Source organism: Mixophyes fleayi, chromosome 6, assembly GCF_038048845.1.
Source record: "Mixophyes fleayi isolate aMixFle1 chromosome 6, aMixFle1.hap1, whole genome shotgun sequence".
Classification (NCBI taxonomy): domain Eukaryota; kingdom Metazoa; phylum Chordata; class Amphibia; order Anura; family Limnodynastidae; genus Mixophyes; species Mixophyes fleayi.
Window position 1 is genome coordinate 27,440,710 of NC_134407.1, and position 16,808 is coordinate 27,457,517.

Consider the following 16,808-nt stretch of genomic DNA (forward strand, 5'->3'; position numbering starts at 1 on the left):
AGGCTAATGGTGTGTGTTTTTTGCTGTATTTGTATGTGGCAGTACAGAGTGCTGAGGACTCTGGATGCCAGTGGTTGTAGTTCTACAAGCACCAGCATGCCTTGGCAGACATTGGTGTGCTGGCACTTGTAGTTCTACTAGTGCACGCATGCGTTAAAATCAGGGAGGTCTGAGTGAGGACGTCAAGTAACATGAAGCACATCAAGGGCTAGATTTACTAAAGAGCTGTTTGGTGACACCGCCGGTGTTTGGCGATTTTTTTTTTTTGGTGGTTTTACTAAAGCCCAAAATGGCATTAAATTGGCCAGAATTGCCCTTTTTTTCAAAACCATTACTTTTTAAATTGTCATCCCAATTTTAACCATGATGAACATACTTTGCACCGGATTTACCAAGCTGGGGTTTGCAAAAGCCGTCATCCAAATGGCCAAAATAAAAGCAGTGGTTTTGAGTGTCGAGATTGATCAAACTGCATGCTGTTTGAGCTATTTTGCTATTCAGAACATAACAGAAAGCACCATTGACATTTAAAATATTTGGGAAATCATTATTTATTGATTGAGGGACAAAATGAATTGAATATTAACTTTGAAAAAGTGGAGATATTGCCTATAGCAACCAATCAGATTCTAGTTATCATTTTGTAGAATGCACTAAATAAATAATAACTAGAATCTGATTGGCTGCCATAGGCAACATCTCCACTTTGAGCTGTAGCATGATAAATTTACAACCTATTTTATCATCATCATCATCTTGATAATGATGACTGGTTTTAATGTAGTAGAACAAAATCTGATATCTATCTTTAAACATTATATTGCCAATATCGCAATAATGTGATATTGTTTTTTTATCAAACAAGATCACATTATTGTGTTTTTTTACTTACATCTGGGACACACAATTGAAGACTTTCCTGCCAGATAACCTTGAATATCTCTTTACTACATCAATTTGGATTTTTTTTTTTATTATTTTTATTTAGATTGAGCATTGACTTGTATGGATTAGTTCACACAATAATATATTTTGTTACATGAGTTTTGTCACTAATGGTTGTGCCACAATTCTTACTCTGTGTTTCATATTATCTGAAACTATTTCAAAGTAAAACATCTAGAAAAAAGAGCTTACACTGCATTGTATGTGTACTATGGCCCTCATCCATTAACACAGCCTACACAGAAGATAAGAGGTCATGGGTTAGTGCTGAAATCCTGTTATTCAGCCAAGAGGCTTCCACAGAAGTTTAATGTCCTCAAATATCTTCAGCCAGGAGGGGGGCAGCAGATAATATATAACACAGCAGAAACACAATTTCGGTGGAGGTGACTTGTGACCCAACATGCAGCTTCTCCTGGTGACCCTCTGCCTGGCCATCTACAGCTCATCATTTATATCAGCATCAGAACCGTAAGAGTTATTCTTGGAAATGTATCTTTTGTATTATAGAATACAATGTCAGTTATATATATGTATAATTCATGAAGGTATTACATCTTTAATAATATATTACCTTTCCCCCTGAATGATGCCCTGTTTAGATAAAGTAATATTGGCCAGGTACTGACACCACATTATTATGAATTATCATTTACTGTGCAAACCAGAGAAGTGATCATGGGCAGCACATATATTTTAGATGTTTATGTGCTCACTGTTTTGCACAGTATAACTATAAGGGCACATCACTCTTCCCACATCTTAATGGTCACTTCCTCCAGACACTTTAAGACTCACTTATAATCTACAACAAATGTATACACATATTATGTGTTTACCTGCACAAGTGTGCATAATAGCCTTTCTAGGTGCCCGGCCATTGCCTTGTGAATGGAACCTCCCACTAATATATAACCCGCATTAATGTAGTGGTGATATATCTACATTAGCGGGTTTGAGGTTCCATCTGAAAATGTCTGGGCTGGAAAAAATGAAAAGGTCACTATAAAGTCCAACCTACTACCACTTTAGGACCACTCCCTTTTGTTAATTTATGTGTTTCTTCTAAAATGCTGCTCAGTTTAGATAAGGGATATTTTTATTACATTGTTAGAAATGCATCTAGCTTTTCTGTAAATGTGCAGAAAGAAGGTATAAGATGTCTTCAGTTTAAAATATAAAAAGATGTTTGGCTTCTGGCACCATTGAACACTCAGAAAAATCCTTTTTGTAGGGAGGAAAGAGTTGTGCTTGGTAAATACTTACCTAGAAGCGCCTTCTCTACTCTCCCCAGATCATTAAAATAATCTTGTCCTGCACACAATACAATTATTTTTATTCCTCATGTACAAAACTATGGGCATATGTGCACTTTACCCACACTAACCAAGGTGCACTTTTATCCCCCCAACTCCTTCAAATAATCTTGGCCTTCAATCACTCTGAAATAAACTTACAAAAATGTATTCTCTGGATTTGAGCTTTTTCATTTTGTCATCACCTTTTTGTGTAATAGTTTTCAAATTTTTGGTATATTACTAAAATGCACATATCTATATATCATACATGCCAACTCAAGTCATGTGACATGGAGTAGGAGGAGGGCGTCACAATAGCCCCACCCCCACTATAAAAAGCCGAAATTCACGGCATTGAATGGAGAGGGCGGAGCGTAATGACGCAAATAAGCCCCGCCTCTTCCATTCAATGCCTTGAATTTCGCCAAATGTGGGAGCTTTGCCTACTCTTCCGGGAGTCCGTGAGGACTCCCCAAAATTCGGGAGCCTCCCGGGAATTCCGAAAGAGTAGGCAAGTATGCTATATATATATATATATATATATATATATATATATATATATATAACACCGCAATGTATGTATGTCTGATCAAGTCTGTAAATCACAGTATGCTAATTTTCTTCTTTATTTAATCCACTGCATTGTACAGTGCTAATCCATTTATATGGTCCAAAACTAGGCACACAAGTTCACATAATAAATTCATAATGTGCCAACAGAAAAGTTTTATTTCTTAATACCAAGGACTGTTGGCAATATGTCTAATAAATACACCTATCTACTGTCAGGGTCAACTATATAAATAAAGTTTTTTTCTGGTTTTAATGTTTGTGTTTTTTAATAAAAGGACAAGATGCAGATGTTTCCATGCTGTGGAAAAAACTGCCCCTACAGCTGAATAGTCACATTGACAACTTATATTTACAGTCGTTTACTTTCAAACTCAATTATTGCAGAAATAAAAAACAAATTGGACATACATAAATTAATTTCTGCTGCATTTAGCTTCAGTCCACGTTTTACATGTTTCTTGGTCTTCTTGTGTATTGTGTTCTTCTAGTCACTATGTGATCACAGTTCCTGGACATTCAGTGCAGGGATCCCTGGTGAAAGCCTGCGTCACCTTCCTTGATCTGGAGGGGGTGGTTAACCTCAAATTGGACCTGCATAAAGATGAACAAGTTCTAGCTATCGTTGAGCATAAAATAGACACTGCTAATTATAACTGCTGCTTCTCCTTCCAGGTGAGTAGGAATGTCTTGCATGAAATTAGGGATGTGCACCGGCCACTTTTGGTGTCTCGTGTTTTGTGTTTTGGATTCGGATTTGCTTGAGGTTTTGGGTTCGGATTTGTTTTGCAAAACACCTGATGAAAGGTTTTGGTTCGGATTTAAGGTTTTGGATTCAGATTTATTTTGAAAAAAACATAAAAAGTGCTAAAATCAAGTTTTTTTGGTTTATTTTCACTCCTACGCTATTATTAACCTCAATAACATTCAATAACAATCATTTCCACTAATTCCCAGTCTATTCTGCAGAATCAGTGAACTTTGTAATATTGCAGTACCAATGGACTTATACTGCAGGATTGTTTTTGGATATTTTTTTTTAATTTCTTTTTTTTATAACTTTTTTTAAATTTTTCGTGCTGTGCTGTGCTGGGCTGGGCTGGGCTGGGCTGGACTGTGGTGGGCTGGCACAGCACAAGATATAGCAGGACAGAGGACCACCTAACACACCCTCCCTCTACCCTGATCAATGCCCGAGTGAAGATGGCGGCGACTAGCGGGGAATTTATAGGATCCGAGTATCGCGAGATCCGACAGCGGGATTATGACTCAGAGCCTCGGTTTCAGTTTTGCAATGGGCGGGAATACCCGGATCTGTCTCGGATCCGGCTCGGATCGGCAACATTCGGGTGGGCTCCGATTTCAGATATCCGAGCCCGCTCATCTCTACATGAAATGTGTGTTTGTCAGCACACATTATACCAGAATAGTATTGTGAAAGTATTTTAACTTAGTAATAATATTACAATTGAATAATACACTGTTTAGTGAATTTTATTTAAAAATGTACTGTCATTACAGCAAAGACATGGGGGTATATTTACTATATGGCGGGTTTAAAAAAGTGGAGATGTTGCCTATAGCAACCAATCAGAATCTAGCTATCATTTATTTAGTGCATTCTACAAAATGACAGCTAGAATGTGATTGGTTGCTATAGGCAACATACCCACTTCTTCAAACCCGCAGTTTAGTAAATCTAGCCCTCGATCTTGTTTATCCAGATCATAGCCTTTCCCTAAACCGAACTTTTACTACAGTTTAAGAACTTGGGAAAGGTGTATTTGAGTTTATCAGTAATTTTACAAACAAACCAACATCTTTCCTAAAACTTATGGCCTTTTGAAGAATATTCATGGCCCTCACCATTCTTTCTGGTTTAATACAGTTGAAAACATAAAACATTCAAATGTTTTAGCCATTTCCTAAGAACTTCTTTTCCCATAATGCTAAATAGTGTGAGAAAATTAAACCTCATACAAGAGCTAAGGCTGTATATATACATATTTAATGGGGCAGATATGTAAAAAAGTAGAACAAATATACTTCCTAAGTAGACTAATAGGAAAATAAATAACAGGAGCTCTCTGTACACACCGTTCCACCTTTTGCTATGTATATATATATATATATATATATATATATATATATATATATATATATGTATATTTCTATATATATATATATTTATCTATATGTAGATATATAGATATAAATATATATACATACATACATACATACATATAATTACTGGAAAGGACTGCACTCACATCTTCAAGTAAATCCTCTTTGGGGTGCTCCACAATAGCTCCCTTTTCCATAGTAGCTGGCAGATATTCAAAAAATAGAGAGGGCACTCACCATTTACAACAGATTGATTATTCTTTATTTTCAATCTAGTTCCTTTATATTATAGACCATCCAGACCTTTTTCAAGAAAGATGTTCATTGAACAGCAGACAAAACAAGCTTGTTTGAATATATATATATATATATATATATATATATATATATATCTATCCCCTAATTTAACTTCCTACCTGTTCTTCTGACTCTTCCCCTTCATTCCCCTTCCCCTAGCCTTCACTCCCTTCATTCCCCTCCCCCTATCCATTCCTCCTTCCCTCCCTCCCTCCCCTGTGTCTCTTTGTTAGTCTTCCCCACCCCTTAGATTGTACGCTCCTTTGAGCAGGGTCTTCTCTCCTCCTGTCTTCTCCACTTTTAACTCTGCTCACCAGCTTCCCTGCCTTCCTCCTTGAGGACCCTCTTCTCCCGTCCCCTCTCGCTCCCTCCTCTTCCCCCTGGGGGTCTCCCTCTCATACGTGCCGACCCTCTTTGGGGCCATTGTTGGCAGACATTCCCCTCTCCCCGCCCCGCTAGCTGTGCCTTGAGCTCACTGAGTTACTGTGATTATTTTTTACTGTACTGTGCTGTCTCACCTCGTATTGTAATTTCGTTTGTCCCTGTACGGCGCCGCGGACACCTAGTGGCGCCCTATAAATAAAAATTAATAATAATAATAATTTTATCAATAGCTGGTAGCTGATGAATATGTACTTTAGCACTAATAAGTTTAGTGTAGGGTATAAGTTCTTAACATATCATTCATATGTGAAAGCATGATGTTTACAATAAGTGAAGATCGTGCTAAACTTTGAATACAACAATTATGAATAATACCTTAATATATTATAATTAATATAGTACATACTTTTTCCACAACCCAAAAGTCAATTAAAGAAAATATGCTATTTAAAATCGATTAGTTGCAAATAATTTCACAGGCATGTTATAAGCTCGTCATTTCTCACCAGGCCCCTGCGGTGAAAGAAGACTGGTCAGCCTGGCTTTTCCATATAACTGCACAAGGGGAACATATAAATGTCGATGAGAAGAAGAAGATTATAATAGTGAAAGGAATTGATGTGTGCCAAATCCAGACTGATAGAGCCACATACAAGCCGGGTGACATAGGTAAGACTGGACTGGACATGGTCAATAATGTGAGGAGCTATATTGTGAGATAACTCATTGTTCTCCTTTGTAGCACTTGTCTTTGCAAGCCAAAGACCAATATTGTTTCTAAGGTCACCTCTAACTGGCTTATTCAGTTCAGTTAAGTAGAGGAGTGCAGCACTGATGTCACTTTTTCAAACTTTAGTCTATTTTATTGCACATAATTGGAGCTGAAAGCCCAATATAGATAGTATAATTTGCAGCTATAAACAATCCCACTTATTGATGGCGTAGGGGGCCTATTGATAAAGAGGCCCCAGTATCTCTAAAGTAGTTTACAACATTACTAACTGTCACTCATCTCTCCCCAAAGATGCTGTCTACTTGCTGATATCTCTGTTGTGGGGGAATGAGTAGCCCCAACTCTGCTATGTCACACTCTGGCTTCGTCACGTGATGGGGATGAAGCCATACACTTGCTCCTTCCATCTCACTGCACTCTCTACAACCACAGACTGCTTCAGTATACTGAGTAGTGGCTGATACCAGGATGTGGTGATTTGAGATCAAGGGGGTAACTCCTCTGAAATGTGCACCAGGGGCACAGATGGAATGAGAGGACAAAAGGAGACAGAGAGACATACAAAGGGGAGAAAGTAATGTAAAGACACAATGTAAAGATAGAGACACACAATTGCAAGGGTATTGGCAGAGTGAAATATACATGGGGTGACGGAGGGAGAGAGACAGACACACAAAGGGGAAGAAAGTATCAGACAGAAACACACCACGGGGAAAGAGCTATGCATACGCAAAGGGAGCGCGTACATGGGGATATAGTGGGAGAAAGAGAGGTACACATACACAATTAACGAAAGAGAGACAACTTAAAGGGAAAACAGAATTTTTGAGATGAGGGGGGTGGGGCAGTAGACACATGCAACATGGAGGTGGGGGTGTCTAGAGGGCTGGGGAAAAAATTGTGAAATCAAATCAGCTCCCCTGTAGAAGTGGCTTGATCTGCTCTCTATAATCGCCTTATGGCCAGTGGTGCTGAGGAAAGGGATCACATTCCTTTCTCAAATTTCTCCCTTCTATGTCTTTTTATCCCCCCCATTTGTTCCATTAATAGGCCCAGCTTAGCTCACTTCTCTCACTCCATGTTGCAATCACCAGTCTATATCACTTTACTCACTCCCCGTTCCACAATATTGGTCTTTTGTTACTTTCTTCCTGTCATTTTTCTCTTGTCCTGTTCCTCTTCTGTTTCTGGAGTGTAGCGGAGCAGCCGCGATCTGACATGCCTTTTCCAACAGGACTGCCAGTGATAGGCTGGATGTCCCCTATAGTCACACAGAGAAAGAGAAGAGGGAGAGATTTCTGTGTCTGACCACTCTTTTTTTTCAAACAATATACCAGACGCTTTCTTCTGGCAGTCCATTGACATCACTGGGGCAGTTATACTATCAGAAAACCTCCGATTACTGGAGTTGATGATTTGAGCATGGGGGTGTGTTTGTGGAGGAAGGGGAGGGGGGGTTCTGGGAAGCTGGAAGTCCCCATAAAGTGTGCACCTGGGTTGCAGGAGACAACAGTGCTCCAACTATTTATCTTCATCACATTCTCCTTGGTCCACCTTAAGAGTACTCAGCTACTCCAGGAACACACCATTGATGTCAGTTTCAAAGTGACACCAGCGTTAGATCGTTGGCACAGTTAAGTTTTTTTCTCTGGCTTTATCTAAAGTCTTACAACTTTTTTAAGCCATTTCCTGCTGCATTATACTTTTTAAAGGTAAAAACTAGATGCATCTTTTTGCTCTTCACTACTTTGCACCAGGAAGTTTTTGAGTTGCATAGTCAATTTCAGGTGATGTGCTATCATTCATATGTCTCAACCACCACTAGTAAACTGTTGACAACTGTGTTGTGTTTAAGGTGTTTTGGATGAAGATTTGTAGCAGATTGATTAGTCCTATAGATTATTCATTGCATTGAGTTATATAATTATTTTCATACTAAAAGAAGTATATATTTTTTCCTGACATATTTTTAATGATTTCAGTGAAGTTCCGGTTGGTAGCTGTGGACTACAATTTCCAACCTACAAAGAAAACGGTGAGACTTTCTTGTTACACATCATGAATTTACAAGTAGGAGTTTCCTGTTCATCACTGAACACAGGGAACAAAGGACACAATGGGAATAGACGAGAAGACAGCAGTCAAAAAGTAGACAAAGATGAAAAACATAACGGGCCTGAGTCATTAAGGAGAGCAAATAAAAAAAAAAAAAGGAGTAAATTTGCTCCTGGACAAAACCGTGTTACAATGCAAGGGATGTAAACTAGTTCATTATTTTGCACAATAATTAAATACTGGCTATTTTTTTCATGTAGCACAAAAATACTTGATAGCTTTATTTTTACATTGAATTTTAAAGCTGATCTAGGACATGCCCTAACCCAACTATAAATCTGTCCCCACATTTTAAATTTACCTTCCCCTCCAATGCAACATGGTTTTGCCCAGGTGCAAAGTTACTCCTTTCTTATGCTTTACTCTCATCAATGATTCAGGCCCAACATGTTAAAGTAAAACTATACTGTGCTCAATCTCTACCAATAAGGACTACTCAGTAAATAAATCAGACTACGCACATTTCCATATGTCTAGGATTAGGAATTCTACCCGGTACAAGAGAATTAAGTGAAACAAAACTAGTTCATAAATTGCTATATTTAAACAAAGCAAAGGTCATCCAAATATTTTTCAATATTTTTGCAAAGCAGCTTTAAATAAAAATATAAATTTAAATTTAACCCAAATCTAACATAAGATAATTAATTATTATAACCATGATCACACATAATATGGAGCCAGATGTTCCCAGTATTTAGAAGAATCAGGAGACAAGAGACCACATTGGCAGTAATTTGACCAACCAGAATGAAGCCAGATACAATAATTCAGCAACCCATGATTGGGAAATATGTCATGTGCTTTACTATAGACTTTTCAGCTCATATAATTGTTTTGAAGCCTACAAAATAAGGAAACTATGTCACTTTATGGATTCCCTGTAGTCTGTGAATTGATTTGTTTAGACAATTGGACTTGACAGCCACCAAAAGTATAAAGAATGTGTACTGTACATAACTCAAGCATCTGTTTCAGAGTTCTGAACACGATTGCTGATTCATTAAGGGACATAAACAGCGATTTTCTGTATATAATCACACAAAGCACCATTACTCTGGGAATATCCAGACCCGGACAATGCGCCACAGAATGCAGCAACATTCAATTCATTTTCAAGCACAAATGGCACTTACTACAGCCTACGATTTCAGGGCGAGGAAAGGGCTGATGCCCGTAGTCAATGAACAGTATTAGTGTGCCAAATTCAAGCTCATGCAGCGTCCCAATCAATCTCTGGATATCTCTCTTGTTTTTCAGTTGTATCTCTTGCTCCAGCTACAGGTCTAGTCTAAGTGCCGATTACTAGTGTATGCCTGCTATGACAGCAACTGTAAAAATGTATTTTATGTACAGTCAGTGGCGCACGGAGGGGGGTTTCTGGTTCTCCAGAAACCCCTCCCCTCCGCGAACCAACGGTACTGTACAGCAGCCGCAGCGCTGTCAAAGAAGCGTCCACGGCAGTGCTGTATTGTAGTATAATACAGCACTGCCGCGGATGCTTCTTGACAGCGCCGCGGATGCTGTAGAATTCAGACTCGTCGAAATGGAGCTGCCGCGCATGCGCAGCAGCTCTCTCTCGCTCAATACATTCATATCATCCTAATAAATGTATTTCATGGGGAAAAAAACAAAAAAAACACTTTTTTATTTTTTAATGTTTTAACTCCAGAGCTATATGAGATAACATTATACTGTGTTATACTGTTTGCTCGATTGCATGTACCCAGTAACGTTTAATAATTATTTTTGTTTGTTTTCAGTATGACCTGGTTGAGCTAAAGGTAAGTATTACATTAACACTTTCTGTAACTAATTATATTTTAAATCAACTACTTATGCAGATTGAAGAACAGGAACTTTAGATTATATTAGACATAATTAAATCCATAAAACAAGATTATATTAATTTTTGCTTTTATTTACTGTTTTATTATTCTGCATACTGCAGTATAAAGGTTTGTATGTACTTAATTTTATCCCAGATATTTTCCAGGAAAGTAATGATCAAAATATCTTACACTAAATTAAATGTAATATTTACTCACTCAAACCTTTTATTTGCGGTAGAAACTCTTACTGCACAACTTAATAAATGCTGTAGAGGGGTAGATGCTGGTGATATTTTAAATATGTTCTTGCAGCTGAGAAGTAAGTTAGATGATTTGTTTAAAGAACTAACGCCTTTAACAGAATCCATGCAATGTTTAATGTTAAAGAAGGTCCCGCTGAGTGTCCCATGATCAGACTTTTAGAATTTATAATGAAATATTGAATTATATTTCCACAAGGACAACAATTCCACCATTACTCTTTTTGTCCACAGGACCCAAATAGTAACCGTATTGCACAGTGGCTGAATGTGTCCCCTAACCATGGGATTGCTGATTTTAGCTTCCATTTGGCAAAAGAACTATCTCTTGGAGCATATACAATTAACATACCAGGTGGATGTGAAAAAGAATTTACTGTCTCTGAGTATGGTGAGTTGCAGTTCAAAATAAATCAGAGTACTGACATATAATTTTATTAAAGCAATATGGTAGGGCATATTTATAATGGTATTTATAAGAGCAATGCTACACAAAATATCTATAAACTCCTATAAGAAATATATGTATAAACAGATCTATGTAATGCTGTCACGACAGTGCTTCTTAGGAAAATGTATGTATTGTATAGTATAGAATGATCTGTACCACTATATCCAGATAGAGTTCCACAATCCCTATCAATGTCTTTGGTGGAGACCTACTCATAATACAATTGCATTACACTCTATTCAGACATCGGACACTAAAGTTTTCCAATATAACCTGATCACTGGAGATGATCATAATACAGTATTGTTACACTCTGTATTGCCATAGAGCACCCCACCAACCCAATATGACCTCACCCCTAGTGTCATGATTGTGTGTTGAAAAATTAAGGATAAAGATTCCTGGTTCAAGAATAAGGTGGGCAGGGAACATGACTAAACTGAAGTTTGATTTTATGATTTTGTGTCTGCTATGTTCTATTTAGGTGTTGTTTTCATTCCTTTTAGTACGTAAAAGATTTGAATTACATTTGAAGGTATCAGATAATGTAGCTGTGACCGATAAATCCTTTCACCTGGAGTCTTGCGGCAGGTATGATGAACAATAATGCTACTGTATATCTGCTCAAACTCACTCCTTCCTCTTATGATATTACTAGATTTATTTATACTTACACACAGTGCCACCAGTTAACACAATCACACAGAGTAGTGTTAGCCCTCTAAAATCTTATAGGCATAGATTTACTAAAGCTTCTAAAAAAGAATGTGGTGTTGCCCATAGCAACCAATCAGATTACATTCATTATAAAAAATGAAATCTAGAACCTGATTGTTTTTTTAGGCCACACCTCCAATTCTCCTTGTTAGAATCTTTGGTAAATCTATCCAAACTATCCAATAGTCTCTACGAAAGATGAGCAAATGCCATTGTTATAGTTCACTATTCTTCAGTTTTAGTTTCTTGTCCCACTTTCACATTATGAAACAGTACATAAACTGTGACATTGAAAATGGGATTTGAATGTGTGCATGAGCATAGCAGCCAGCACAATAGTTGAGCATACTCTTGGATACTTGACCTTCCACAGTGCCATAATCATGAATATATATTTCAATTGTGGATTTGCTGTGTTACCAGATTGCGATACTTTTCATCACTCTGTAGAGATACCTGGAGTTTGTCTATACTTAGCAATCAGTACATACCTGTTCTGGGTGTGCTGGGAATAAGATATCTTGTTGATGATCGCACTATGACAGGTCACTAATACTTCCATTTACTATTGTATATCACTATAGTAAGGTGCATGCAAGTGGACACAATACCACTTCCATCTGTCCCCCATACCCTCTGTAATTTGCTCCTCGAATTTGCATTTGGCATGTGTATTGATATTATTGATGTAATGATGACTCTGTGGCAGGTCACTAGCAAAGTCATGAAACAAGCATATAGCTTAAACAGGTGGAAACAATTCTGAACATATTCTGAACTGAAAACTGATTGATTCTTGACTCAAGCAGAACACTTATCATTACACTCCAGAAATCTAGTAGGAGCTAGAACTGCCAACTGACAAGAAATTAGAAAACAGGATTTAAATATACACACATACACCCTTTTCACAGACACGATACATAATGGTGAGTACATTACATCAGTCATAGAAACAAGGATAATCCATCCACTGATACAGCTTGCTGGGCAAGGGTGTGCCTACAAAGAGACAAACTGAGGAAACGCATTAGGAAGTACTATTTAAAGGGAGCAAGTTTGCACTTAAAATCTCAATGATTGTCTTGTACGTTGTTATCAGATGTTTTTATAATTAGCAGTATATAATAATTAACAAAGAGACAATAGTTGTCTTTTATAGTGTAGACTACTTGTATAGAAAAAACTATGTGAGATTTTCTAAGTACATTATATAGTGATTTCTAGTTTAGTTTCTGTTTCAGAAACAGAATGAGAAGAGATTGGTTCACTACTCACATAATATATAGAACTCCTGATATACGTAACTACAACATTATTTATATTTACCTTCTGCCACAATGTGACTTAACTATTTTATCAGGCAGTGTCATACCACAGATTAATGTTTATAAAAGTCATAATAAAGTATTGTGCATGACCCCCATTTGTAGAGCTCAGTTCCATTCAGTGCCGTGTTCTCTGGGCTACATAGAGTTGACATCTGAATGCTGTATATACAATGCGTTTACACCGGAATACAGCCACTTCTTGGAGATAATTGAATCTGCTTTTCTATTTAAGACACTACTAATAGATTCATGTTAATGTGTTTATAATGGAAACTGCTAAAATACAAGACCTGTAAATACAACCGTTAAGTATTCTTATATAGGCGAGAACTAGACAATTATTTCAGGGTATTGTAGAGAAATTTGCTGAGATAGTTCTAAGAACATACAAGTAGCTATGGAAATTATGAACAAAGTCTATATTTAATGATGTTAAAAAAATATATGTTTTTCATTAAAAATCTTACATTGCTCCAAAATAAAACAAACATTGGATAGTTTAATAAAGAAAAAAGTAATTTCCAGTGAAACCAAATCTCTATAAACCCATGATATTAGGTTCTGGGCATGGAGATAAAAACCCTGGTCAACCTTAAAAGAGGGTCATAAATGGATCATGAGTCTACATCATCATCTTTAACTCAACTCTTTATTTTTCTAGATACACCTATGGAAAACCAGTAGAGGGCTCAATTGACCTTACTATCTGTCCTCACTCAAATGTTAAGATCTGGCATTATGGTTATGTCAGCAGCAGCAGTAGTGAAGAAGATGATAAAGAAAAATGCATTAAATTAAATGGTATTAAGGTGAGATGAACCCTGTCAAGGATTAGTGCATAGTGATATACAGTACCTAGAAAATACAAGTAATTATACTAATCTGTACAGAAAATATTATTTTCTTTCCCATCTCATTCAATTGTTCTGAAGTGGGAAGATCTCTAAAGTGAGAAATCTTCATCTATACTCTACATATGGTTGACTGTTACGATAAGAAATAGTTCATTTCTATACAACAGGTTCCAGTTTCTCCATCTTTAATGTGGTATCTGTGTAGATATTTAATTATTTTTGTAAATGTGATCACATTGATCAGCCCTGTGCAGCCGTTTTTAAGGGGAGAAACTGGAACCTTTGGTATTGCAATGATATACACTTACTCAAGCAACCCCAAAAGCAGATTTTGTTTAACAATAAACAAATAGGTTCAAACTTGTAAGAACTGGTCAGAATGCTTAAGACAGTAGCAGAATTAACACTGTGCTACATAATAGTTGCAATAAAATCAATTGTAACAATGTTCAACATGAATCAGAAACAGGGAGGATTTGGCCTCAAATAACTAATAGAAATGTTTGAACAAAAGCACTATCATACATAGTGATGATATTTGACTACAAACTGTTCTGATTTAACATTTTTGGAGTTGTATTTAAGGAACTGATATGGTGAACACCTATGATTTCACCCAATACAAACATATTAACTAATTGTTGATTTATCTAAAGTTTTGTGAGTCCAATATGTTTTTAAGACTCTATCATCACTAAGGATGTTTCCTTTATCATTTCTTTCATTGCTTCATTTTAATACTTCCCTTATGCTTAAATTTTGTTGTTTTAGTGACATATCAATAAATTCATTTAAAAAAGGAATTTTCCTTAAACTTCCATTCAAATAGATGTTCAAACAATACTCACGAGTGCTTAATAAATAAACTCTTTTATGTTGTTTCTCTTTTAACTATTTCTGAACATTTTCTTACACCCTTTGTAACTTTTCTGACAATGTGATAATTATTAGATTTAAATACATTGGCAGAGAACCGATGAACCTTGGAATTATACATACTAGTTCCTATGTGGCATGCATTCCCTATGTTGCAATAAGAACATTTCAGATATCATTTCAGATATCTCAGTTCATTCTCAAAACCCAAATAGTTTAGCTGTTGCATCTGGCGTTACATGAGGAGAGATAGTTTAAGATATTCTAAGATGCACTATTACATCATGTTGTATATCTATGGTTCCAATTGTAGGAGTCACTATTTCAGGTCACTTAAAGGCAGGTAAGCAATGTAACAAAGCAATGAGGAAGGCAAGTCAGATGCTTGGTTGCATAGGGAGAGGAATCAGTAGTAGAAAGAAAAAAGTAATACGTCCACTGTATAGGTCATTGGTACAGCCTCATCTAGAATTCTGGAGGCCATATCTCCAGAAGGATATAAATACATTAGAGACTGTACAAAGAAGGGCAACTAAAATGGTGCATGGCCTACAGCACAATACTTATTATTATTACCAATTATGTATATAGCACCACTAATTCCGCAACACTGTACAGTGAACTCACTCACAACAATCCCTGCCCCATTTTGGAGCTTACAGTCTAAATTCCCTAACACACTCACACACAGACAGACACACACACAGACTATGGTCAATTTGTTAGCAGCCAATTAACCTACCAGTTTGTTTTGGAGTGTGGGAGGAAACCGGAGCACCTGGAGGAAACCAACGCAAACACAGGGAAAACATACAAACTCCTCACAGATAAGGCCATGGTCGGGAATTGAACTCATGGCCCCAGTACTGTAAGGCAGAAGTGCTAACCACTTAGCCACTGTGCTGCCCAGAAACATTAAAAGATCTTAATATGTATAATTTGGAGCAGAGAAGGGAAAGGAGAGACATGATAGAAACTTTCAAATATATCAAAAGTTTGAACAAGGTACAGGAAGGAAACATTCTTCAAAGGAAGCGATTACTAGAACATGAGGACATGCACTGAAACTGGAGGGAAGTAGGTTTAGAGGAAATTAGAGGAAAAACTACTTCACAGATAGGGTAGTGGATAAGTGGAATAGCCTCCCATCAGAGGTGGTAGAGATTAATACAGTAGAGCAATTTAAACATGCTTGGGATAGACCTAATAATATCCTGATTAAGAATATAGGATCAAATAGAGTTTCTATGCACATGGTATTTTATACCCTGTTAGACAAATATAGAACAAACACATATTATTAAACACACACACTCACAGAGACAGCCATGTTTCTGTGATATGCAAATGTAAAATTACACATTTGTAATATAAAATGATTATTAAATCCTAATTTGATTACGCCATCCCTTTTAAATAGGGATGGTAGTGAATACAGTATATATATAAACAGTAAAAGATGGCGCTCAACCCAATATTAAGTTACAAAATGAATAAACAAGGTTTGTATACACCTCTTAACACATACTTTTTCCGAGGCGGCTGCCTTTCTTCAAAGAATCGGGTGGTAAATCTGATCAAATAATGACATCTAATAAGGAAACAGGGCGCCAATAACAGGGCGCATTTTACGGAGATGTAAAGACAAAAAAGGTTATATTAATCTGCGTCCAGGGATGGTAGTGAACATGTTTTGTAGACAGCAGTATACAGTAAGTTGTTGCACATTTCAGTTGCCACCTGTAAGCTTTCCACAACAGCTGATGAAGTCTTTTATAGGGTTAATAAGAGTCTTTATTATAATATGAGGCTCTGCTGCAGGTAAAAGAAATATATAGATAGATAGATAGATAGATAGATTAAGTCCAATAGAAAAGGCAGTTATTATATGAGAAAGCAATGCAGAGACTGAGGTGTAAGTTCTCCACTATTGATATTTGTGAGTAATTGTATTTTCCTGTGAAATTCCTATTCTATATCTCTGTCAGTCCCTTTAGTGTCTTGTCTCTAACATCTATTCC

At 36.8% G+C, this 16,808-nt stretch overlaps 1 protein-coding gene across 2 annotated transcripts in view; it reads left to right on the top strand.

Moving 5' to 3' along the window:
* Window positions 1-1,309: 1,309 nt before the first annotated feature.
* LOC142160960 (alpha-2-macroglobulin-like protein 1) overlaps window positions 1,310-16,808 on the top strand; it is a 224,636-nt gene continuing 209,137 nt past the window's right edge. For both annotated transcript variants that reach the window (XM_075216100.1, XM_075216099.1), the window contains exons 1-8: window positions 1,310-1,416; window positions 3,305-3,488; window positions 6,128-6,287; window positions 8,334-8,386; window positions 10,230-10,250; window positions 10,793-10,949; window positions 11,516-11,600; window positions 13,719-13,866. In XM_075216100.1, the coding sequence (XP_075072201.1) occupies window positions 1,349-1,416; window positions 3,305-3,488; window positions 6,128-6,287; window positions 8,334-8,386; window positions 10,230-10,250; window positions 10,793-10,949; window positions 11,516-11,600; window positions 13,719-13,866 (876 nt within the window). In that variant the 5' untranslated portion in view covers window positions 1,310-1,348. The remainder of the gene's footprint in view (window positions 1,417-3,304; window positions 3,489-6,127; window positions 6,288-8,333; window positions 8,387-10,229; window positions 10,251-10,792; window positions 10,950-11,515; window positions 11,601-13,718; window positions 13,867-16,808) is intronic.